At 44.6% G+C, this 26,254-nt stretch overlaps 2 protein-coding genes and 1 pseudogene across 3 annotated transcripts; 1 reads left to right on the top strand and 2 right to left on the bottom strand.

Annotated features, from left to right (window-relative positions):
• Nucleotides 1-317: 317 nt before the first annotated feature.
• Mtif3 (mitochondrial translational initiation factor 3) lies at nt 318-13,652 on the top strand. Of its 2 annotated transcripts, none has more exons than XM_023715077.1 (4): nt 318-414; nt 9,763-10,223; nt 12,414-12,571; nt 13,414-13,652. In XM_023715077.1, the coding sequence occupies exons 2-4, from the start codon at nt 9,764-9,766 to the stop codon at nt 13,627-13,629; spliced, it is 834 nt and encodes a 277-aa protein (XP_023570845.1). In that variant the 5' UTR covers nt 318-414; nt 9,763; the 3' UTR covers nt 13,630-13,652. The 2 variants fall into 2 exon arrangements, with proteins under 2 accessions (XP_023570845.1, XP_004631176.1); XM_004631119.2 differs by having other exon boundaries at nt 318-526.
• Gtf3a (general transcription factor IIIA) lies at nt 13,609-22,560 on the bottom strand. Its single transcript, XM_004631118.2, has 9 exons — nt 22,183-22,560; nt 20,862-20,962; nt 19,319-19,415; nt 18,469-18,557; nt 17,406-17,479; nt 16,026-16,106; nt 15,263-15,492; nt 14,305-14,364; nt 13,609-13,868 (listed from the first exon to the last, which is right to left on the bottom strand). The coding sequence occupies exons 1-9, from the start codon at nt 22,558-22,560 to the stop codon at nt 13,653-13,655; spliced, it is 1,326 nt and encodes a 441-aa protein (XP_004631175.1). The 3' UTR covers nt 13,609-13,652.
• Nucleotides 22,561-24,414: 1,854 nt separating this feature from the next.
• The window catches only part of LOC101575811, a 63,051-nt pseudogene continuing 61,211 nt past the window's right edge, over nt 24,415-26,254 (bottom strand).

Below are 26,254 nucleotides of genomic sequence, written 5' to 3'. Positions count from 1 at the left end.
ACTTGAATCTGATTCTTCGCGAATCCATCACCCTCGTTCTTTGGCGTGGAGGGAAAATGAGTCACCTGTAAGTTGGAGACAATGTCCCCTAACAATGGTTTCAATAGAAACTTATGAACAATATTTTATTAGATTATTAATATTACTGGTGAAAGTGACGCTCTGATTGCTGCAACAGTTCCACAAACGATTCTTTATCTCATTTTTGGAGTGGTTACTGTTCGTGCCGCCGCCTGATTTTTTTTATCGGGGGTGAACTATCCACTAGCTTAAAGTCACCCGGCACCTTTCCTTTAAAACACAAGGGCTGAAGCTCCGCCCACTACGGAGAGTGAAGAGGCCCAGCTGCCCGGCCCGTTCACTGGCTTTTTCCACCAGACTTTACCCTTAGCCATGAGCAGCTAACGTTAAAAGGTGAGGGGTGAGGGGCAGTAAGGTGGCCAGCGACCGGCGACGACAGGATGAGGTCTTAAGAGACAATCTGCGGAGGAAGCAGCAGCACTGCATTTGGCCGCGACCCTGGAAGGTCAGGACCGCGCCGTCTCGCGGGGCGGAGGGTGGCGAGGCACCTCACACCCAGCTGCGGGGCGGGGTTCAGCCAGGCCGTAATGCTGCTTTTCGGCCCAGGTTCCCACACTAGCGTCTCAGAGCCTCGAGACCTAAAGCCTGCCCGGGCCCTGCAGTGTCCTGTTCTTTCCGCCCCGCCCCGCCATTCCGGCACGCACGCACGCACGCACGCACGCACGCACCCCCCCCCCGTTCCTCCGGCGCAGGCGCGGCGGCGCCTCCCTAGGGCGGGGGAAGCAGTGGGCGCGACTGGAGGGCTTTTGTGCGGAGAAGCTCTCCGCCTTTGGGTTCCGGGGTGCAGTTGAGATACTCGGGGCGGAGGGCACCCGCGCCTCCTCAGGAAAGGCTGGCAAGCTCATTTTGCTTACAAGCCTTAGTGGAAAAGGTCGTGAAGAGACTGGAACTGCTCTTTTTCCTTTTATCACTTAGTAGATTCCGTGGCATAAGATTCCTCAAAGTCCTAAAAGTTCCCTTACTGCCGTGCCACAGTTCCGCGTAGCAAGCGTTATGAAAGGCCTCGGTCTAAAGAAAATAGGACGAGAGAATGAGAAGCCAATTACTATTTATTGTGCTGGGCCAAACGCTAATGAATAAATCACATCTGTTCGTGGCTTCGCAGGGAGGAACAGCAATAAAATAATCACAAAATGATAATTGGGATAATCGCTGTAAGGGAGGGGTAAACCGGACTATGGAATCATTTCATGTTGAGCTCAACAGACGCTTGAAGGGAGAGGACGATCTGGCTTAGTTTGGGAGTAATCAAAAGAATGAGACTGGGAGCAGAGGCAATAAAGTGGTGTGTCCTAAGCCAAAGGAAAGAGTTATTTCCAGAAGCTGGGAGGCCAGTGGAGAGGTGGGGACACTTTGACCTGGTGAAGATGAAATTATTAACTCGGGCATTTTTAAGCTGGAGCAGGAGGCCTGGATATGTTTACAGCAATGCAATAAAGAAAACCCATTTTGGGCCCAGTGAGAGAGGAACGATTTTAAACAAGAGAGGGAAGTGGATTTGGGCAGGGGTGGGTGGATTTGAGTGGAGCCTCGGAAGTTCAAGTTAACCATGGGTCTGGATGTGAAAATGAGGGGAAATGGGAGTGACAGAGGGCATTGCCCCTGATGGACAGTTGTGCAGCCCATTAAGATAGGGTGGTCGGGAAGAGGACAGCGCATAGAAGATGAACACACAGGAGCAAGTTCTACTTAGTGCCCAGGCTTTACCTCTGGGTTCCCAAGCTTCTTAAGCATTTTCTGCATGATTATTATGTTATTTCAATTTTATAGCTAAACAAGTGTGTGTGTGTGTGTGTGTGTGTGTGTGTGTGTATAAATACGCTTTTTTAGTGTTTTAATTCAGTTTGAATTTTTTTTTCTAAGTTTGAATTCTAGCTTTTGAACAGCTTGGGCTTATTATGGAGAGTACTTTGTGCTCCTTTTAAAAGAGCGTAAGAGGGGGCTGGGGAGATGGCTCAGTAGAATAAGCACTTCCCTGGCAAGCCCAAGGGCCTGAGTTCAATCCCCAGTTCCGCCAAAAAAGAAGAGTGGAAGAAGGGCAAGAGTAAGTCTCAGTAGCCATCTTGCAGTCCGAAACCTGCTACCACCCAGGTTAGAATAGGGCACAGGAGACATTTTGCAGGCAGATGCAAGGACCTTTCATAAATCTTTTGAGAGATGGGCGAGGGAGTTTTTAGAGTGATAGCAGCTAGCAAAATTAACCCATACCTATTTAATTCACTAGAATATATATAACCTTATTCCATCTCCGTGGAATAAATAGATACCAATAAGAGCATGTGTATATCACTGTATGGTAAAGAAGAGTAACAAATAAACAGGTAATATTTTCGTCTCTTCAGGCTGCATAGTTTTAAAAAGCTTGTGAAGTGTTTAACCTATAATAGAATGGGACTCTCCACCCTCTCATCCCTTATATGTACTAGCTCACATATTTAAATTACATTCTAGGGCTGGGAAGATAGCTCAGCAGCGTAAGCACCTGCCTGGCAAGCACAAGGTCCAGGGTTTGATCCCTGATACCGCAAAAAAAAAAAAAAAAAAAAAAGAAAAAAAAAAAAAAAGAAAAGAAGTCCTGTTACATTTTTTGGAGCAAAAGTTAATGAGCCAGTCTTACTGTTGGGGAAATATGGTAGATGCATACTTACTTCATCGTTTCTCACTTTATATCCTAATATCATTTCAGTTTCTTATTGAACCTATGTGTCGAACATTAAAATGACTCTGTATTGTGTGCCTTTGAAGTGATACAGTTGGCTTTTGAACATTATTCTAGAACTTAGTGATCATGATGCCTGAGATACATCCTTATTTCTCTTGGAGTGTCTTGCTGATCCAATCTCAAGTAAATAAGGAAAGATAAAAAAAGATACTATGAGATACTATGAGTCTCTTCAGTATGGAGTAAGCTACTGAATTTAATGCAGACTCATGCCACACAGCATGAAATCTGAGTAATCAGATCAGAAATGGACACCATACCATAAAGTCATGCTTTGTAAGTCATTGACTTTAACATACATGGCTTTTAGATGATCATGGCTATCTCACTTTACACATGGTTGTTGTGCACAGGCATCTTTATTTTCATTTAGACCACTGGTCTACCTATCCATCCCTCTATTGTTGAGATCGAAGAATTCATGACTTCCATTTTCACAGATCCTTGGTGAACCCAGCCTTGCATCCACTTTTATTCTTCATTCTCTTTATGTCTTGCTTTATTCTGTCCGAACTTACTGGTGCTTCACAGGAGAGGAGAGAGGAAACATCCATGTGTTGAAATATGGACAAGCCTCTGGTTTCAGAAAATCATTGCCTTAATGTCAACTTGTTGACTTTCAGCTGTTAATTAGCAAAACACCTATGAGTTCTACTTCAAACTGAAGCCATCAATATTTAAGATGGTGAGTCACTTTTAGGCTTTGGTTTGGTGAAAATTTGAGAAATAATGGTGATATACATTACAAAAAATTCAGAATTTTATTGTAAATTCCTGGTTTATAGACCACTTAGACATAGGTTTGAAACTAAAGAAGGGAAAATAATTTTTAAGCAGCACAAAACCAGAATGCAGTTTATTACATTACAGTTAAACACAGAACTTACAAACTCAGTTAAATGTACTGACATGGCTGGTAAACTTTTTTCCCCTCCTGGGTTTTTGGTTCTTTAAAAAAAGAACTTTAGTGCTTGCCTTGCAAGTGCAGGGCCTGAGTTCAATCCCTGGTTCTGCAAAAAAAAAAAAAAAAAAAAAACAACTTTACAAAAAATTTAAATATGCAAAAAAGTTGAAAGACTAATAATGCAGCAATCTGTAATCAGATTCAGCCAATTTTGTCATAATTTTACTAATTTTGTATTTCCTGCTAAGCTATTTCAAAGTAAGCTACAGTTACCATGGGCATAGTGGCACCTGCCTGTAATACCAGCCTTTGGGGGACAGGGCAGGAAGATTGCCATGAGTTTGAGACCAGCTTGGACTACATATTAGGTCTCCAAAAAAAAAAAAGTGACAGATGTTATGATATTAAGTCAGCACGCAGTTCCTAGAAGTTTAATTTTCACATTAAGAAAATTAACAGCTCTCCTCTTAGAGTACTTAATACCTCATCCATATTCACATTTCCTTCCTGTATCCCTAACATGTCTTTTCAACCACATTGCATTTTATAATTTTGTCTCTCAGTCTTTTATTTAAAAGTAGCCTGCCCCTTCCTTTCTCATTTGCAGTGATGCTGACCTTTTTTTAAGATATCAGCTTAGGCCCAGAATATAATTCCATGGCATAGAACCTGCCTGGCAAGCATGAGATCCTAAGTTTGATTTCTGGAACCAAAAAAAGACACCAGGTTAGTTGTTGTGTGGTCTGGACGTGTGAAATGGTTACCTCTAATCTGTTCCTCTCTAAATCTGGCCTGGTACCCTAGAAACAGGAAGCGAGACCTATAGAAGTGGTAGGTCTCGCCAGCTGTCTCCATGGCCGCACTCACTCTGGAAGTAGCTGTAGGTGACCCTTGGGTATCAGCCTTCTACCTATTGATTTTTGTTTATTTTGAATGTTTATTGCCTCAGTGATTTCATGGGGGGGGGAAGGTGCTTTTTTTTAATTACGTTGCTTCTCTACTTATTAGCTGTCTTTCTCCACCACACCTGGTCTCAGTGGCCTGGGGGTGGGGCCGGTGCTTTATGTGGTTCCTGGGATTGAACCCGGTCACTGTGTTTGCCTAAGCAGGAGCTTAGTCCACTGAGTGTCTTGCCGGCCCAGCATAGTGTTACTGTGATTATTGAAAACATAAAAGAGAGTCTCTTAGACATATGTAGTGAAGTATTTACTGATGACCCGGGATTTACGTTGAAATAGGTACTGGGTGGTGGAGGACGTGGAGCTGAAGCAATTGGCCATGCGTTGCTTATTACATTAGTCTTTCTTTACAAGTTGGAAGTTTTTCCTAATAAAAGTTCTAAAGTTCTAAATTTATGTAATTTATAATTCGAACTTCACATTACAGGTTTTTTCTTAACTTTGTATTTATGTTTTATATTCAAGAACCTGTTGTGAAGAAACATGTGTATTTTCTGTTTTGCTGATTCAAAGCCAACATTTAGCTGGCCTTAAAGCTTAATGTAGGGGGCTGGAGAGATGGCTCAGTGGTCTAAAGCACCTACTTGGAACAAGCTTGACAAAGCATAGGGACCGCGGTTCAATCCCCCAGCACCACATGCCAGCCAGCCCTGCCCCCTCGTGGACTGAGCTGGCCACACACACACACACAATAAATAAATGTTAAAATAAATAAATAATTTTAAAAAAAAAAAAGCTTAATGTAAAGCACTGCTTTGACTGCTGCAGAGCCAAGGAAATAAATTAGAAGTTTTTTAATATAAAATTAAGTGTATATAATAGTAAAGGTCTTTGACAAAGCATAGTTTCAGTATTTCTCTACTCTTCTTCTCATCTTAGAAAGTGTTTACAGGGTCAGGGAAATATCTCAGTGGAATAAGTGTTTGCCTGGCAAGCATAAGGTCCTGAGTTCGATCCCTGGTACCACTGGAAAAAAAAAGAAAATGTTTTCAGAACTTTTTAAAAATCCTAATCTTGGGGCTGGGGAGACGACTCAGTAGAATAAGCACTTCCCTGGCAAGGGCCTGAGTTCAAACCCCAGTTCCACCAAAAAAAAAAAAAAAAAAAATCCTAATCTTTTATTAATTCTATTTCCTCATAAAAATTTGAAAAATAGTGAAAATTAGAATAGGGAAAATGATTTTGTCTTTTATGTCAAATAATCAGGGTTTTCATAAAATTCTTTCCATGTTTTTCATGTCTAGTTTTTTTTTAACTTACACAATGTTTGAGAAACTAGCCTACGTTTTGAAATATTTTTATTTTACCATGTTTGGTGAAATAAAGAAAGACTAATGTAATAAGCAGCACATGGCCAATTGTTTCAGCTCCACGTCCTCCAACACCCAGTTCCTATTTCAACATAAATCCCGGGTCATCAATTGATAAGACACATTAGCTTTCATCCCTGATGCTATAAAGGGAAAGATAAATAATTGGTCAGTGCTTAGTAACATCACTTTATGTGTGACAGTTTCTGTGTCCTCATCACTGATGGAAACTTTGGGAGGAAAGGAGACTGATTTTGCCGTGAAGTTTGCAGGGCGTATAAATTCCATGTAATCCCTAGTGTCTTGCTCTGTGATACTCAGAGAGTAACTAGCAAAACCTGAGACTTGAGCTGCTGTTCTTTTGATGATGATAACTGAGAAAATGGTCTTCTCTAAACGTTTAAGATTTGTGTGATTTTTTTTTTGGTTCAGGACTGGTGTGTTTGCATCTTCATGTCAGAGGTCCCTGGCCTTCTGCTGAGGTACTGGGAGGTGAAGAAGCCTTTAGAGGCAGGGGGGTCCCCCTAGTGGGGGTCCCTGGTCACTAAGGGAGGCCCTGAAAGCCATGGTGGGTGAGACCCATCTTTTCCTGGCTTTGCTGTACCCTGTGCTCCCTCCATACTACTTTGGGATTACTGCTTTGGGCTGGGAATATAGTTCAGTGGCACAGTGCCTGCCTGGCAAGCACAAGGTCCTGATAGATTCCTGTTACTAAAAAAACCCCCAAAAGTTCACTGCTTTACCTCACAAGCAAAAGCAGTGGGCCAGCAAATCATGTACCAAAAATCTTCTGATAAAACTGTGAGCCAAAATAAGCTATTCTTTTTTTTTTTTTTTTGTTTTTTTTCCACATGGTGCTGTTTGTGGTAGAGCTTAGCCTTTAGGCCAATCTTTTTTTTTTTTTTTTTTTTGTTTTTTTTAGGGTATACAGGGTGTACAGGGTCTCACTGTGTAGACTGGACTCATAGTGATCCTCCTTTTTACAGCCTCCCAAGTGCTGGGATTACAGGTGTGCACCACCAGGCCCAGTCTCAATCCATCACCACACCCAGTCTTAATCCGTCTCAGTGCTCCTGGGGGTGGGGCAGGCCCAGAATGGAACTCCCAAACCCTGCATCTGCCTAAGTAGGTGCTTTAACCCGCTATTTGGCTAGCCCTTAACTTTTTCTTTGAAGACAAGGTCTGTGTAGTTCAGGGTGGCCTCAAACTCACACTGATCCTTCTGCCTCAGCCTCCTAAATTCTGGGATTACAGGCATGCACCATGACACCCTGCTTCAAGGTAAACTTCTCAGTTGCTCAGGTATTTGTCACAGTGACAGCTGACAAACTGGCTTCCTCCATCAACAAGTAACTAACTTCTTAGTCAACAGGAAGTATCTGGGCTCTTCGAAATTCAGTTCACTCCTGTACTAGCGCACCTCTAGCTGGAGCCCCATCAGTTACCTCATTTCATTCATTGTGAAGAAATATCTGGCCATAGAGCTTCAGGAAAGCCACTGGACCTGAGAAATGAGCCAGGGCAAACCTGGCATCCCGGCACTCAGAGGCTGAGGCAGCAGGACCAAAAGTTTGGCCTAGCCTTGCTAACTTAATGGTGACTTGGTGAGACCATTTCAAGATTTTTAAAAAGGTGGCGGGAAGTGGCTCTGGGCAGAGGCCCTGGATTCACTCCCTAGTTTCTTCTTCAAAAAAATGTTTGAAGAAGAAAGGCAAAAAAAAAAAAAAAAAAAAAAAAAAAAGGAGAAGGAGAAGAAGAACAGAGTGTAGCTTGATGGTGTGTATATGCCAACAGGAGCAATACATCAAAAGACATAGGGACCCGGGTCAAGGGCTTAAGGTCCCCATGCCTCCTTGCCTGTGTCTTGGGCCTGTCTGTCACTCAGCATGGGCTTATTGAGTCAGGCACTCTGGTCTAGTTCTGGGACCCACAGCCATAAACCAAATGGGCATATCCATTTGCCAAGAAACTTCCATTCCAGTAAGGGGAGACTGTGAGCGTGATAAATGCATGGAGTTTTGTTTTGTTTTGTTTTCTTAAAGGCCAGGTAGTAGATGTGAAAATGAGGGAGTGTGAGGTCAGAAAGCCCTCACCACATGGGTGACATTTGAGCAGACACTTCAAGTAAGTAAGTCAACACATTATTTTTAATTAATTAATTTTTCCCTGTAGTTCTGGGGATCAAACCCATCCTGACACACAATTTGAAAGGATCGCTGTGCACCACTGTGGTAATCAATTCTAGGGGCCAAGGCAGGGAGACCAGTAAGATGCTTCCTGTGATCCAGGTGGCTCCTGAGCAGGCACAGCGGTGGAGGTGGAGAGAAGGGTCATGTACTGGACATGTTCTGCAGGCTGAACAATAGGACTTGAAGGAGGACCACTGAGAGAAGAGCCCAGGTTGTCTTTTCCCTGAGCAACCAGCAGGGTTTGGTACCTGGCATGGTGGCACATGTCTGTAATCCCAGCATTGGGGAGGCTGAGGCAAGAGGATTGTTGCAAGCTCAAGACCAACCTGGATTACAAAGTGAGTTTAAGGCTAGTCTGCACTGCATAGTGAGACCATCTCAAAAAGCAAAAAAAGAATTGTATTTGGAAGTGTTGACTTGATGGCTGATACTCATCTATCTAAGTGAGTTAACTTTACAAGGAAAGTTGGAACTGGAGCTATGCATGTAAGTGTCGAGTGTTACCTAGTTGGCTAAGGAGGGAAGTGAGAATGTACAGATCCATCACTTTGTTTAATTTACCCTATTTGTTTTTGTATCACGCATCAACACAAGTGAGCAACAGTAGGCCAGTGGAGTGTACAGCCTGGTGAGGTCATAACCAGGATGGAAGGAATTTTCAGTTTTAAATACTCCAGGGGATTTGCATGTATGCAGCATAGGAACTAGTCTTTGAGAAGTGCCCCCTGTCCTCTCTCGGTTTCACCAGTCACACGTCTATGTGATTTCTTCTTCTCTGATGTTTCTCAGCCTGTCATTGATGAGATGAATGGGCCATCTCCTTCAGTGCTTCTGAGTTTACCAAACATGTGAATAGAAGGAGAAACACACTATGATAAAGAAGCAATTAAAGCCTCTAAGTATCATTTTGAAGTGTTTAAAATTCAATCTTCTGCTATAAAATAAAAGTAGTATCATCATATATGCCCATCAGTTAACATTTGCCTGCAATGCTTGCCTCACCTGGTGAATGATCTGCATTAATTATGAGGTTGGCATCTTGATTTTTGTCAGGGTATTTCCTTCTGACAGCCTCTGTTCTTCCAGGGGCCAGCTTCCTCCTTTGAGAGTTTTCCTTCCCGAAATAGTGTCCTCATCCTTTCCATATCATCACATGTGGTAAGAAGTCATTCACAGTTGATTACATTGGAGGTTTAGAAATCGGGATGTGTGAATCAATAGGCATTTTTTATATTGCATCCTCATAAATAGCCCTGAGGATGATCTTTGCTCTTAAAGGTAGCACTGCAAAATCCAGGGGGAAAACTGTCTAGTGAGACAATAAGTATGGGAGGAAAAGAAGTAGAAAACCAAAACCCTGCAATGCTGGTTTGTTCTAATAAGTCCATTGACTAGGGACAGTACCACCATGCTGTAGTCTGGCCAGAGTCACCCGGTGATCCACCTTCCAGGTGTAAACTCAACGCACAGATTGGGTAGTCCTGAGACCAGCATTTCCATGACATACGCAGATGGCAACCTGATGTGTACCCTACCATGTACCTAGCCAGCCATTGGAATAAATGATTGAATCTTAACAAACTTATTATTGTCTTAGGATGGCTGTTTTTGTTCTAAAGAGATTAACACTGCAAACCATAAAGACTGAAAATACTTGCATTAGAAGATATTTTGGTAAACACACGGTGCGAAAGACAACCCCAGCACCATTGTCTCTGACTGCTTCTGCCCCAAGGCTGACCTCCCTAATTCCTGCAAAGTGTTTTTGTACTGTTGAAGACACCCAGGATGACAAGAAAAAGAAAACAAATGATGGGACTTTGACTAATACTGGAAGGAAAATTCATGCACGAATTATTCGAGTCCTTGATGAGAAGGGCAGTGATTTGGGAAACATGCACCGTGCAGATGTGATCCGACTCATGGACGAGCGAGACCTGAGACTGGTGCTGAGGAGCAGCGACACAGAGCCCCCCGAGTACCAGCTCATGACAGGCATACAGATCCACCAGGAGCGCCTAAGACGCCGGGAGCAGGAGAAGGCCAAACCCAAAGCTGGTGAGCGTTTTGCTGTCAGCTCCCCGAATCTCTAATGATTACAAACAAGCAATTTAACTTTCTGCATGTTCCAAAGTGCTTATGACAATGGAAGATGAGAAACTGGAAAAGTCAAAGCACTCATGCCCTCACTGGCATTGCCAGTGTCTGTTGCCTTCCTCACCCCTCACTTTATTTCCATTCTTTTTCCCATTTTTCCTTGATATCTCGTTTCCATTGTCTCTCTCCCTTTTGGCCTGTGTAAAATGAAATGCAAGGCAAACAAACCAAAATGATAGAAACTCTTCTCCCCTGGTCCCGTGGCACTGTGTCCAGATGGCACAGCATGAGGGGTAGAATGGAAAGAGATTCACAAGAGGTGGTTTCAAGTTTCTCATACCAGAGATCACACAGAGCTGCCTCCTCAGGGCTTTATTTTTTGAGATAGTCTTGCTAAATTGTCCAGGCTGGGCTCCCATGTGTGGCCTTCTGAGCCTCCCAGAAAGCCAGGATTACAGGTGTGTATGAGATTTGTACATTTGTCCTGCCCAAGTATTTTGTCACAATGCTCATTTGTATACATGGCCATTCACTTTCCCAGGCACTGGTCAGTGAATCCTAGAGGGAGCCGTATGTGGATATTAAGGAAGTTGTTTCTCATGGCCCCTAAAATGTGGTCATGATGGAAGACTGCTCAGTAGGAAGAGTGTTGGGACAGGAGTCAAGAGACTGGTTCTCATCCAGCTGTCATGAGTTGTGTACCCTGAGAAAAGCAAATTACTTGGCTTAGTTTTTGTTGTACTGGAGATTGAACCCAGAACCTTCACACTGAGCTACATTCTCAGTCCTTTTGTTTTTTATTTTGTGGCAGGGTTTTGCTAAGTTGCCTAGGCTGAGCACAAACTTAGAATCCTCCTGCCTTAGCCTGCTCAGTATGAAGAGACTGGAAAAATTGGGCGGCCTGATATGTTTAAGGAATTACTTTATCCTAATGAGGCTTTAGAACCTACTGGTAGGAACTGTGGCAGAGCAAAGTGATGTTCAAAATTTTTTGTCAGGAATGGTAGTGCACACCCATATTCTCAGCACTGTGGGAGGCTGAAGCAGGATAGCAAGTTTAAACCCAGGCTGGGCAACTTAGTAGCATGGTGAGGTCCTGACTAAAAAAAAAAAAAAAAAATGGAGAGGGGTTGGTCCTGGGGATATATATACCTCAGTGTGAAAGTTCTGGACTCTCAATCTCAACAACTTTCATCCCCCAAAGCCACATCATTAAAAAAAAAAAAAAAAAAAATCAAAATAAAACAACTTTTGTTTGGAAAATTTAAAAGCATACATGTAGTATGATGAACACTACCTACCCATGATCCAAAAGGACAAGTGTTAACATGGTTGAATACTTTCTTTAAGGTCTAGAAAGTATTAAGAGAAAAGATAAAGTCCCCACTCCTTTCTGCCTTCCCATCCTCCCCTCCCAGCAGTCCCTGCTTACTCTCATGGGTTCCATGTATAGGTCCAGACAATGTAGTGACTGTCAACACAGATACATTCATAAACAGTACAGATTTTGTGTAAAAAGATATAAATGGCATGCTATTGTTTCAAGATCTATCCATTATACATATAATAGCTGTAGCTAATTTATTATAATTACCATGTGACATCCCATAGTAAGACTGTATCAAATTTGTTAACCCATTTTCACGACATTGGGCTTGCTCCCAGTTTTCCATTATCATGAATGTTTGTACATCCTTTAGGTTCTGTGAACCAAACCAGTCAAGTCGCTCTCATCGGCAGTGTGTGAAATCCCCTCCTGTACATTCTCACCCACCCTTGGTACTGTCCCACTGATTTTTTTCATGCTAATGATGGGAAACTTACAGTTTCAATGTATTTCCTTCAACCATTTGAGCTTTTTTTCCTGAGTTGCCCATTCATGTTCTTTTCTTGGATGATTTTTATTCCTTATTTATAGTTCTGTCGTGCATGATGCAAAAACCTTATTGGACTTAAATACCATTGCTTGACAGATAAATTGCTACTTTGCTGTCTGTCGCATTTAATAAAGCAGTCACTGATTGCTCTCTCTGCAACTGAGGGGATCATCAGGCATCCTGTGCAACCAGAGGTGTTCTGAGGTAGGGGAAATTCAGTCTCAAAGGAAACTCCTAAGTATTCCTTGCCCCAAATCTTGCTGTCTCAAACCAGGACCAACTGTGAAAAAGGAACTGACTTTTTCTGCAAGTATTGGACAACATGACTTGGACACAAAGTGTAAACAGATTCAACAGTGGATTGAGAAGAAATATCAGGTTCAAATCACCATAAAGAAAAGGAAACATGCAGATGAACCAGAAAATAAAGCAGTAAGTAAAGCCAAGCATAAGCACTTGAATTTTGGTTTTCTGATGTGAAATTACACTTGTAGGAAATCTGGAAAAATTAAAGGCAAAGAAAAGTGACTAGTAATCCTACTATCCAGTAGTAGTAATTTGTTTATTTTTTAAATGAAACATGCTGTATCAAGGTGCTTCCATATGGCCTATTTTGCTGTATGAAAACATTGTAATATAAAAGCTGTATCTCATTTTACAAATTAGAATATCTAACTTTTTGAGCAGGAAAACTAAAAACTTGAGAGATTCACCTTTTAGGTTGTCTCAAGTGCTTATAAGCAGCACACTATGGGCTAAACTGTCTGCTAGAAGATACATCACTTCACAATCCCAGTTCACTTTCTGTGTCCTGCTCTAAGCTGGGTGACTTTACCACCCCCCACCCACAGCCTTAGTATGTGGTCTTCAACCCAGGCCCAGGCTTAGCCTGGCTGATTAGAAATTTTGGGAGCCCAAGGTGCCTTTTTAAAAAAATCACCTCAAGTAATTCTCAGCATCACCAATAGAAACTGCACTGATCTGCATTGGAGATAAAGATACTCTGCCAATACTCAGACCTGGTGTTTGGTACTTGTTTTGGGGAGCGGGTAGTCTAGGGTTAGAGGTAGCCTCTCAGAGCTGTGACAGAGGGCAGACTCAAGTTTAGTCACTGAGGGTTACTGTACAGACCTCAGTCATGGAACCAGACATGGGACTCAAACAGTCACTTAAATCAGCAGCAATTCCAGGATGCTGCTTTTTATTGTTTGAGCACTAACAGAAAGCATCAGAGACCCTGATTTTGAATTAATCTTGGACTGTTCCTTTTGTAGGAGGAAATATTTGATCAGATACTTCAGACCATGCCTGGAGTAGCTACCTTTTTGTCCAGACCACAAGCTGTTAAAGGAGGAACAGCTTTAATGTGCATTCTTCGTCATCTGAGCAAGAAAGAAGAGAAGACATATGTGGACTCTCAAACCGAAAAAAGAGATACTTTGAACAAAGAAAATGGAAATGGCAGGGAATCAGATGTGGCACACCCATGATTTTAATAAAGAAAAATAGGCTTCTAAGCTCTAATAAGCTCACTGGTCTGTAGCCCTTCACCAAGGCCAGGTAACCCAAGCGGGGGGCAAGTACTGCAACTGGAGAGCACCCTGTCTTCCACATAGCTCTCCACCTCTCCATTTGCAGCCAACGACGAGTCCTGCTCTTGTTTCTTTTTGGGAGGGATATAGCCACTGAGGCGAGAGGCCAAGCTCCGTTTCCCACGGGATGGTTTTACCTGTGGGAATAAGGAAGGCAAACAACCAGAATTCAAAATCAAATTTATCTTTTTTTTCTTTAATGTATTTAGTACAGAGGATATAGGGTCTCACTATACAGATCAGACTTGTAGTGACCCTCCTGTTTTCAGCCTCCCAAGTGCTGGGATTACAGGCGTGCAACACCACACCCAGTCTTAGTCTCAGCACACCCCAGGGGCGGGGCTCGCACAGTATGCTGGGGATTGAACACGAGTCCCTGTGTCTGCTTAAGCTGGTGCTTTAATCTGCTGAGTTATGTGGCTGGCCCATTACCTGGGTTCATTTATAGTAGTTGTACATGTCCTCCTTTACAGAGAACTGCTCTTCAACAAACAGCAGTTTCTGAGTAAAGGGGATGAGAATATTCCAGCTGTGGAATTAACATGAAAGCTGTACCAAGTAGCATCAACTTACCTTGAGCTTCATTTTCTTCCTGTCAGGATCATGCACAATGGCATGCCTAGTGAGACTTTGCTAGAGGGAAGGGAAAGAAAAACAGTGAATGTTAAAAGCACCAACACTGGTGTCTATTAACATGAAACCTCCACGAGTTATAAAACCCGTCAGCCTTCCTTCTGCTAACACAGTGACCTCCCGTTCCCCCTAGAACCCAGGGAAGACTTCACTCCTGGACCTATGCCTTTCTGCAAGGCCCTGTGTTAGGAATTTATGCGATTCCACCCACCTGCAGCTCTTGGTTCTATCCTAAGGGAAAGGCTTGTTGTAAATGAGCTCTTCAAAGTAGAAGAGGGTGCTTTTAACTGATCTAATCCAAACAGCATTCATGAACATGGGAAAACATGTCTGGTGTCCCCATTGCTAATGCTGGCCCCAGGTGTTTTCTGAGTGAACCTCACTCAGGTCTCTCTGCAGTCCCTGATAATTCACAGCAAGAACCCGCTGAGACACCAGCCAGGGTGAGCCTCCCGCTTCACTGCACATCACCTTTTTCCCTGACTGAACAGTGCTAAGCCAAGGACGGAACCCCTGAATGTCTGGTCCCACATCATGTGCTTATTCTTTTCTCAGATTTAAAGGGACACACACAGCACCAGCACACCCTGGGTAGCAAGTATAGATATCAAGGTCACTGGCCCTCCCATCCAGCACCTGTTTAAACAAGAGTGCTGGGCCTACCCACGATGGAGATTCTGACTCAGCACAGCCTGGGAATCTGCAGTGGGTTCCCATCGGATGCCTGTGCTGGCTCGCGGCACGTTTTAAGACCTGCTTGTCTCAGCCGACCTGCAGCCTACAGATAGGAGTGAAGGACCACCCCAGCTGCAGCAGGAGTGGTAGAAGTGTCAGCCCTGCTCAAACAGGACAACTCCCTAGAGCGGTAGGACAGCATGGGGCAGGCGGAAGCACTTACTTTCATGGCAAAGGTTTTGCTGCAGCCAGCGTGTTCACATACAAATGGGCGCTGTTCCTCATGGAAAGAGAGAATATGGCTCTGGAGATTGAACACAGTTGTGTAGGTTCGACCGCAGCCTTCTCTTGGACATCGGCACACGGCCCTTTCTGGGGCATGAGTTTTCATGTGCTGCTTAAGGTAATCTTTGCGCTTAAATGTTTTCTGGCATAGTTCACACATTATTTCCTCTGAGGAAGCAGACACACAAATGTAATCATTCCCCAAGTTATCATCATATAGAAAAAACTCACTAAATGGGTAACATGGTCATTGTCCAAGGCCTATGACTAGATATATGTCAGAAATTTCTCTGGAAACTCTGGCCCTCTTTTTTACTACTGGGGGTTTGCTGAAGTTCAAAATTCTTAAATCACTCCCAAAAGCTGTGGGTGTTGAGTTGACGTACAGTGTCTCAGCATGGTGACTACTAAGAAAATGCAGTCACGGCTCACACCGCGTCCTTCCTTGTGCCCCGTGTCAGGCACCATTTCCTGGCACTGCCAGGGCATCAGTGCTCCCCAGACTGCTGGAGCCTGCCACAGCCTTCCTGTACTAAGTCTGCACGGTGGCACTCTCAGGCTGGCGCCACTGCGCTCACCTGCCAATAAGCCAACGAAAACAGAAAACGGGATTCCCTTGCTTCACTGTGCACAATGACTATTTCACTCTGAAAGCTTTACCCGCAGCAAATACTTGTACCATTCCTTTACGCCTGCCTTACCTTTATGGGTCTCTCGCGTATGTTTCTGAAGTTCTGTCCATGTTTTGGCCACAAAAGAACATCCCTTTTGACACATGTAGCCTGTGTGGAAAAAAAAAACCAAAAACTGTGCATCTCCTGTTGTGAAAATCCAGTCAATATCAATGATAATTAGACTAGAACTTTATTTGCCTACATAATCTTCCTCCCGTCTCCCAGTAATTTCTGTCCTGCTGGACTTGAGGTGAACGTAAGCTGACAAAGGTTTATGTGATATGAAACTACACAACCGCCCACCAACGAGCTTCATGCCAGGGTTTTTCCCCAGCAAGCTGTCTGGAAGGCTGGTGGGCAGCCTGTGGAGTCAGCTGTCTTACCCCCACCCCTCCTAATGCATGTACCCCTTCCCTGCCTGCTCAGGGTTCACTTCTTTCTTCCCTTGGCAAAAGTGCTCTGCAGCCCCTTTGTCCTTAGCAGACTAACACTGCCCACATCCTGGCCAGCTCTAAAGTCTAGCCTTGCACCCAATTTCACAAGCAGGAAAGGAGTAGGGTAGAGCCACAGAAGAAAACAAACCTGCAAAAAGGACAGTGAGAAAAGCACTAGAACTGGATTATGTAACTGCCAGGCTAAGTTTCACCCACTAGAAACAAATGAAGTGCCTGACTTTACACTTGCTCCCTGATCTCTTTTGTTTTTGAGACAGTCTTGCTATCTAGTTTAGACTAGCTTTGAACTCATTATGTAGCCCAGGCTGAGCTCAAACTCAATGATCCTCCTGCCTCAGCCTCCTAAATGCTGGGATTACAGGTGTGTGCCATCCCATCTAGCTTCACTAATATCTTGTAAAAATTAGAAACCTTAAATTCTAGGACCTGAGAAATTGGTGCAGAGATAACAAAAACCACCCCTGGAAACAATAGATACAAGTAGCTGATGAAATCAAAATCAGGTGTTTTCTATTATGCTAAAATGTCATGTGTCTGAACACTGCCAATCACCCAAGCCTTCTGAATGGCCAAATGGAAAGAACAGTACGGGCATGGACAGAAGAGGTTAAAAATAACATACAGCAGCAAAACTCTGGCAGGTACACAGATCAACCCTAAGAGACAGCACAACAAGCACTGGGCCTCAGCAGCACAGCACTACGTGTGCGTAGCAGTTACAGGGGTGAAGGACCAGACAGCCCCACTGCTGCTCTGATGAGAGAAGAAGCTGAGGCAGCAGGCTGCCTCCTTCCTGCCCGTGTATCTCCTATCCCCTCAGCATGACTATGGAATAGACCAGAGAGCACCAAGCAGTCAAAAAATCACAATCAGTATAAATACACAGAATGAATGAAACGCCTCCTATTGTCAGTGTTTTTCCAGTGAGACGCACAAGGCCATCCACACCTACCCTTGTGGACTTTCCCATGTCGCTTCAGGCTGCTGGGTGAGGCAAAGTGCTTCCCACATCCCTCCTGGGTACACCTGGGTTAGAATGCAGGATGTATTAGCAGATCCATTTCAGAATATTCCACTTAGGGTAAATGGTACTCTGTCCTGGCTCTCTTAGCAAAGTCTTGCCTCTTTCAACAACAAAAGCAGCCAGAGAAATATAAAATCTAAAAAGCAGATCTAATCACAGGTGAAAATCAAGTTACTTGACCAGCCCTGCAGTAAAATGAACTGTTTTAAGAGAAAGAAAGGTTTTTTTTTTTTTTTTTTTGCTTCTGTGACCAAATTCAACACTGTTTTCATTTTTATACCCTGATGGTTACTCTGCTTTCCTGGCTACAGTCACAGTCACTTTGGCAGGTTGTCCAACTTGGTATAAGAAACCCAGGCCATCCTGAGCCATCTATGTAAGGATGCTACACAGGGGTTGTATGATAAGAAACCACTGCTGCAAGGCTGAGCCTGCTCAGAGCATACGGACTGTTTGCAGACCTGCAAGCCAGGGCAGCCCTGCCACCACAGTGACTGCGGGGCAGAGGGCAGCCAAAAGCAACACCAGCCCAGCCACCATCAAGCCACTGGTGTGAGGTGGCAGAATTCACTCTCAGCACCCTTCCCAGCTCAATTCTACGCTGTCAGCCACCCTTGCATGTTCTGAGGACATCCTCTGCAGGCTGAGGCTGGTTACTTCTGTTACATTCTGTGGGAGAAGAGTAACTTGGGTCTTCACACTGGCATTTCAGAGAAGTCAACAGGCTCCACCTTAATAGTTAAAAGTTGTCCTGCAGCCTTGCCTCCAAGCTTAACCACACTGTAATAGCCTCAAAACATTATTCTGAAATAAATTAAATACTTCTTTTAAAGAAACAAAACCAAAATTTAACTTTTCAAATACCACATAAATGTACATTATTTGCCATAAAGGGCTGTTTGGGAAGTGGGCTTCAGAATGCATGCTCCTGGCCACACGCCCTAGTCTGCACAGTGAGCATTTCAGATCCTCAGCCACACCTGACCCCCACCTGAATGGTGGCTCCCTTCGGTGCTGGCATTGATGGATTTTCAGCTGCTGGTGTTTCTTAAAGGCCTTCTTGCAATCTTCAAAACTACACTGTTGAGTAAAAGTCTGTTAGTCTTGAAAAAAAATAAAGTTCATAACAATCCGAAGCTAAAACTATTTTGGAGATTATGCATTTGCAACTTTCACCCTTATAGTTACAGCCAAAATATATTTTTTTTTTTCTTAAGTACAGGGTCTACAGGGTCTCACTACGTAGAATGGACTTGTGGTGATCCACCTGTGTATAGCCTCCCAAGAGCTGGGGTTACCACACCCAGCCTCAATCAAGGCTCAGCGCACCCTGGTGGTGGGGCTGGCACAGCATACCAGGGATGGAACTCTAGCCGCTGCGCTCTGCCTAAGTAGGTACTTTAGTCTGCTGAGCTATCTGGTTGGTCCTAAAAATACACTTTAGGGGGCCAGGGAGATAGCTCAGTAGAATAAGCGCTTGCCTGGCAAGTGCAAGGGCCTGAGTTCACTCCCCGGTTCTGCAAAAAAAACCAAACAAACAAACAAACAAAAAAAAACAAAAAACACTTTAGATCAAGAAGCTTTAAAGATTAACGACAGTACAAAAAGCAAAAACATTTTCAGGGAGGTCTTGCCCAGTGATACACTTTAATGCACACAAGGTTTACAAATTAATACTTTCATAATTAGTATAGCCAAAAAGTAAATAAATAATTAGGATAGCAAAGGCCAGACTAATTTAGATATCTGACAGACCAAACTTGGATGATGAAAACTTTAGAAACATAAGAAATGTAAAAACAAAGTCACAATATTTAACCATGTACAATCATCAGACTTACCACATACTGTTTTTGCTGATTTTCATGTTTGCGTTCAAAATGTTTCTTCAGGTTTGATTTGGTGTTGAATTTCTGATCACAACCACCAGCTGTACAACTGTAAGAAATTGTATAAACCAAAGTAAAGTTTTAATATGTAGATATCTTTATAAAGGCTAATTATTCTAAATAATAGTATAAAACAGTTTTCAGTCAATTCCTTAATGTGTTGGGGTGTAACTTAGGGGGAAAACATGTGCTTAGTATGTGCGGCCTTGGGTTCCAGCAACACCAAAAAGGAAAGAGACAGACAGAAAATCCCAAAGTGCTAAGTAAGCCGCACCATGCAGGCCTCAGCTTCAATGACCATCAAGTCATGTGATGCTGTTTCACACTTGAAGGCCTCAAATGTACTCAGCCTTAAATCATGCATAAGTCTAACGAGTCCCAATACAGAATTTGTTAATCTTAATTTTGCATGAAATGTCACTATGAACTGTATTTTTAAAAAATAACTCAGAAAACCTAGTTCCTTGGCATGTCTTCAAGCCACTCATACTGGCATCTGGTCCTTAAACTGTCTACAGTGGAGGCTCAAATCTTTCCCCTTCTTCATCCATGTGATAGCAGGGGCTCCCAGTGCATGAGGCCTTACGGCTCACACTGGGACAGCTGCAGGGTAGATGGAGGCCCAGGAGTATAAGGACCTTATGACATATATGCTGTAGGTGATGGAAAAGAGGGAGGAAACCACCTTATCTTTTTTTTTTCCTAATGCTAACCCTAACCCACCTTATCTTTCTATGTATCACCAGTGACAGTGGTATCACCGACCCAGCCAACAATAGGGGAATAGAAGATCAAAGAAGGTGGTTAGCTCTCTCTTGGGACTGTGAGCAAAACTGATCAAGTGAAATCAAAGCAGCCCCAGAGATATCCAAGTAGCACTGGCCAATAAGCCAGCAACCTGGAGCTAAAGAGAGGGAGGCTGGGCATAGGGAGGGGAAGGAACCACACTGCTATCCCCACGGCAATGGCCTCCTCTCCACATTGTCCTGTGCACATGGACCCAACCCCATGCCTATGCCTCCTATCCCAGCAGCTTTCTATCCACAAATAAGACTGTCCCTAAGACCTGACATGCTAATCCAAGGATTTCCTGAGAACTGCTTTCTACGTAATGTGTTTCCAAACTGTTTTTCCAGCTTGATTTCCCATTTACTAAATATTTTAAAAGGGGATGAGAAGACACAAACACCAGAAAAGTTGAGATGAACTCATTCCTGAATTTATTCACAAATGACCCACTATAGCCTTCCTCTCTCCCACAGTCAAAACATATTCTCAGGGGCTGGGGAGATGGCTCAGTAGAATAAGCGATTGCCTGGCAAGTGCAAGGGCCTGAGTTCAATCCCTGGGTCCACCAAAACAACAACAACATATTCTCTTACATATGAGCATGAAAGCAGCTTTACAGTCTTGATCTTGTGAGTTAGCTATATCTCACCAGCTCGATGTGCCACACACAGCCCACATCAAAGCCTAAACCCAGCTCTCCACTCACATAAAAGGCTTCTCTCCAGTATGAATCAGGATGTGCCGACTCAGATGGTAGTCTCGGATGAAGGCCTTGCCACAGCCCTCATATTTACAAGCAAACGGCCTCTAGAAGAAAGGAAAGAAAAAACATGTCAATCCTGTCAATAATTCTGATTATATATTAAAAGCCTAAGACATCTAACAGGCACAGCTATAGACTTCCCCTCTGGAGATGGCTTTCCCTCAGCAAGGATGACAACAGCTAGGAACAGCGCAACATTGCTAACCTGCCCCTAACAATGTACCAGGCTTCCCTAGCAACGTTCTCTCCTACATCACCCTGCAGTTAGCAGTCCCATCTGCATAGATCTCCACCTGCATGATTTCACCATGTAAAGTCAGCCCAGGGCAGAGAAGGCACAGGCTCTGTCTCACCCTCGTCAAGCCTGGAGTAAAAGAATGCTGGGCACACCTGTACAAAACGTGTCACACCAGACAGTACTGACAGGTGCTACAGCAAAGCAAGGAAAGCAGCTCACAGCTCTAACTGCAACTGCAACGGAGTGGACACACTCTGGACTAGTTAGCTTTGGGTATCTGATTGTGGAAAGCCAACCATCACGACGAGGAAGGAGGTACCAAGACATCAGCAAAGCCAGTGGCCTGGAATTCAGGTGAGCTGCGCTACAGGACGGCCACAGAACTTTGAGCTGCTCCAGTCATGCACGAAGCAGGCTCAGTAACTGTCAAATCTGTGCGTTTCAACATGTACGAAAACGCCAGTAGTGCCAATGTCCAAAATACACCAAGCAGGTCTAAAAAGAACGCTGGACATACAGGCAACAGAGAGCCCAGTTTGGAGGGTCGGGGATGTGGAATCAGCATGAGCAAGAGTAGAGAGGCTGAACATAAAGGATGTTATTGACAAGCCTGTTGCTGGGCGAGGCTGCTGAAAGCCGGATGGGGTGCATAAAGCAGGGGGCAGAGGAGCCAGGGGAAAGGGCTGCTTGCACAGCTCTGCCTAGTACATAGGAAGTGGTTCTGGGTAGCGGCTCCCTAGGAGTCCGCTCAGCGTAGTGCTTGGTGGGGATGCGCTTTTCATTTGTGCACGTGTTCGCGGATTATTAGGAGGTGCTGACCCGCTGAAACGCCAGATCAAAGTAGGGGTAAAGGTTGCTTCGGAGCCGTCAGCCTATTGCAAAGATATCACGGTGCCAGCACCAAGCTCCTAAACTCCTGCGCCCTTGCTCAGGACGCTCCTTAACCTAAGCCCCGGATGCCGCCCATGGCGCACGCGCCTTCCGGGGAGCTAGGGGTGGGCGCTGCGCCCCTCGGCGCCCCGTTACCTCCCCAGTGTGCTTGCACAGGTGCGCCTCGAGCTTCCAGGCCTTGTTGTAACTGGCGCCGCAATCCGGGAAGGAGCAGATGAAACTCCGAGGGAGTGCCGGGCGCGGCGGGGGTGGGGCCGGGCTCTCGTCAGCCGCAACAAACGCATCAGCGATGGTCAGGGACGACACCGCCTCCGCGACCGAGCCAGGTGGCTCCAGGGCGCTCGCGGGCCAGGACGCAACCACGTGCCGAAACACTAGCCACTGCTGGGATCCCACACACCCTACGTGCGACCCCGTGCACTTCCGGGAGTGCGGTCCCACGGACTGCAGCCCTGCCCACCCCCATGCCGCGCATGCTCCGAAGGGCTCCGCTGAGGCCTCTGGGATGCGCATGCGCGTGGGAACCAAGCGGTGGCCCGACCCCTTCTCGGTGTGGGAGGTTGGGGCGTCTGAGTGTGGGGTTTAAAGCTTCTAGGTAGCCCTATGACCCACAGCACCGCTTCAGTGTGAATTGTTGCCCACCCACCGCTGCCCTCTACCCTTGCATAGTTTAAATGAGTGTGGAATTCACATCTCTGCCCACTGCGGACTCCTTGCCTTGCATCTGATCTTCACCATTCAGCTGCAAGCCCCAGAACTGTGGCTTATAAGCTTCTCTTCCCCTTACAGTCACATGGAGATCATCGCAAATTGCAAAGTCTATAGCCTACCTGGACCAATTAAACTACCTGGTGGGGAGGGTACAAATACACATCATTGGTTAATAAAACTCCCCTACATGATTCTAGCGTGCAGGGTAATCAGGAGAACCACTACCCTAAGGCTTCGCAGCTCAAAGAGAGGACTCTCAAACCTACCTGAATCAGAGATTTCCAGGAGATTGGATGTGCAGGAAGTTCTGAGGAGCACTATTGAGAGGCTCCATTGAATAAGGGTAACTTGGTTTATGAGGATCACATTTCCAGGGTTCTCTGGACAGTAGTAACATGTGGTTCGCTTAATGTTTCACCAAGTGTATATTTTCACACCATTCCAGATCACTACGATAACTGATAAGTCAGAAGTCAGCACTAAGATGACTCTGATGAACAGGTCTCTGCAATATCACCTGGGAGCATCTGAAAATGATGGTTTTGGGATTGCCACCAGCACCATTGAAATGAGTCTCTGATGGGGAATGAAAAACATCGAGGGTCCCAGTTCTTTTCTACCCTTCTTTACTGGCTTCTGCACCTATCCTGTCTGTTTTCCTGCTCTTAATCTCCCCTGCCTGTGCTTGCCAGCACATTCTTCCTCAAACGTCTGAGAGTATAAGTATGTTTGCAAGATTAATATTATTTGCGAAGTATTTTTATTCCTTGGAGCTCTATTTCTTGCAGTCTAGGTGAGGGCACCTTCATTTAGGAAATGGGAGTTCAGGGCTCAGGCCTCCTCTAGACCTGACTCTAGTCCTGAATCTTCTAGATAAGCCTCACCTGGCCACTGCAGCCACATTTTTGATAGCCTTCTGTGACCCTCTCTGAAGAACTCACCAGATGGTCCTCACGTGTCTTGGACTGTTTTTTAACTATTCAAGGGTGTAATTTCCTCTTTCCCTGATCTTGACTTAATCTCCATATGAGCAGGGACTGGAAGACTTTTTAATCCTCGGTGGCAAGGTGATGTGAACACATGAAGGGTTGACCTTGCTGCTGGTTAGTTGAGTGAACATAATTGTGAACAGATTGTGTGAAATCAAGTATGCAAATATTTTCATTGAGGAACTTAAGGTGTACAAAGAACATAGTCCCACTCAAACTGATCCATGTGAAAAGTGATTATTGAAAGATAAAGGGGATCTCACTGAACCCATTGCAGAGAACCTGAAGATAAGAGCGTTGTGTGTGCAGGCTGTTTCTTCATCTATCACTCTTGCTGCCCTTCCCGGTCGTGCTGTTTTGTTCCCCAGGCACCATGTCCCCTGTGCACGTGTGCATGCCTTGCCAGCTCTCTCTCTCTCACACCTTGCCCTCCTCCTCCCCATTCAGGCTGCAGGACCTCCCAACCCAGCTTCTCACCACTTCTGCCTATCTCTCCATTCTTTCCCACTCTTTTCTTCTGAGGCTGAATTTCTGGACCTGTAACTGAGGTTTCCCCCAGGTTTTGGCTTCACCAGAGTAGCCCAGACACCACACAACCTGTCTGCCACTCATGACCCCTGAGAGTATTTGAACTCGGTTAGGATTCAAGCTTCTTCCAGATCTACCTTCAGCCTGGAGGGAATAAGGCTGTGATCATGAGGGTCCAACCCAGAAGTTACAGTAAGTAGCACTGTAATACACTTGGTTTCCTTTTTTTTTTTTGGTCGTTTTTAGACAGGGTTTCATTATACAATTCGGGTTGGCCTAGAACTCACTTTGTAGTCCAGGCTGGCCTCAAACTCACAGTGATCCTCCTGCCTCAGCCTCCCATGTTCTAGGACTACAAGTGAGCACCACCAGGCCCGGCCTACTAGCTGCCTTTTGCTGTATGACTTTATTCTTCCCTTAAAGTTAGGGGCTGGCAATCTTTCCTCGCCCCCTTCCAGCTTTGTGACTCCTTTGTTCATCCAAGTTGGAAGCATCAGTTGGTGGGCTCCAAACCTAGGCCTCCCTGTGCCTCTCTGCCATTGCCACAGAGATGACATTTCTACATTACCTTGGCCCAGATAGAAAAGACATAAAGGGCAAAATGGAGCCACCCAAGCTGAGTCCAGTGGATCATTCAATCTACAGACCTAACAATAAATGACTGTAAATCACCAAATTGGAGGGTGATTTATTACACGGCAGTTTTGTAGCAATAACTGACACATCCTCATTACTGGTACCAACAAACATGCTGAAATGTATCTCACCCTTCAACAAACAAACAAATCCCTTTTATGTTTCTGTAATTTCTGAGTTAGTGCCTGATCACACTCTTCCCTAACTCTGCAACCGAATCAATGTTCTTCTTTTTTGCCTATTCGTAGAAATTTAACACAAACAGAGCTAACAGGTCAGAGGACCTCTTTGGGTTGATTACTCTGGTTCAACAGCCACCAGCTTCTTGCCCTTCTGGTTTCATGTAACTGCCCCACTTCCCAATCTAACCCCCATAGCATTGGCAAAGCTGCTTCGCTCTCCAGAGTTCCTTGTTCCCACAGGCAGTGCTGCCATCCATCCAGTTGACAGCCTTAGCTTCTTCCCTCTCTCATCTTTGCATTTACTGACTGCTGCATCGCTTTTGATTTTACTTCCTCATTGTCAGGTACATCCAAGTTCCCATTGTCTCTGTGATTCCATCAGAGAAAGTGTTTGAGGGGATCCAATCAGTCCAGTATCCAACTCAGGGAAGAGAGCCAGAGGCTGTTTTTCCCCAGAACTGCTCTCGATGCCTCATTGTCCATGAAGTCTTAGCTTTTCTAACACTATGTAGCCATGAGTTTATTACAAGTGTAGTGGCATTGGTAGCCTGATCTGCCTCCTTCTAATAACTTAGGGACAATTCACTTCTGAAAGAAGTTGCATAGAATAGAAAGCTCTCACACTCTTGTGCTTCTTTGATAGGAAATAGGAGAATAGGGCCAGGGAGATAGCTCAGCGGTTTAAGTGCCTGCCTGGCAGGCACAAGGTCCTGAGTTCAATCCCAGTAGAAAAGAAGAAGGAGGAGGAGGAGGAGGAAGAAGAAGAAAAGAAGAAAATAAGAGATTGTGAAGCACTTTTTAAACTGGATAAATACGTCTGATGATACTAACATTCTACAATTCTATGGTAAGGAAGGGAGATGGTACTAATTTTGGAGGCTAAGGATGAAGATAAATCTGGTACCAAAGAAGAAGAGAGTTATAGTAAGATTGAAGGGAGAGACCTAGACTAGGAAGGCATGCTACAAAGATCGTTATCAGCAGAGTAGGAAGTCTGGACTTGGGGGACTGACCATGGAACTAGAAAGAAGAGAGCTAGTTAAAGTCATTGGTGTGCTCAGCAAAAGAGCAGCTCAGCAGCAGTCTGCGCAGGCACGGGCTTTGGAGTTTGACAGTGCTCACTCTGAATTTTGTTCCTCTACTTAGCATTTGACCTACAGC

The sequence above is a fragment of the Octodon degus genome, unplaced genomic scaffold, assembly GCF_000260255.1.
Source record: "Octodon degus isolate 3935 unplaced genomic scaffold, OctDeg1.0 scaffold00038, whole genome shotgun sequence".
NCBI classification, from domain to species: Eukaryota; Metazoa; Chordata; class Mammalia; order Rodentia; family Octodontidae; genus Octodon; species Octodon degus.
This window is presented reverse-complemented; position numbering and strand designations above follow the sequence as displayed.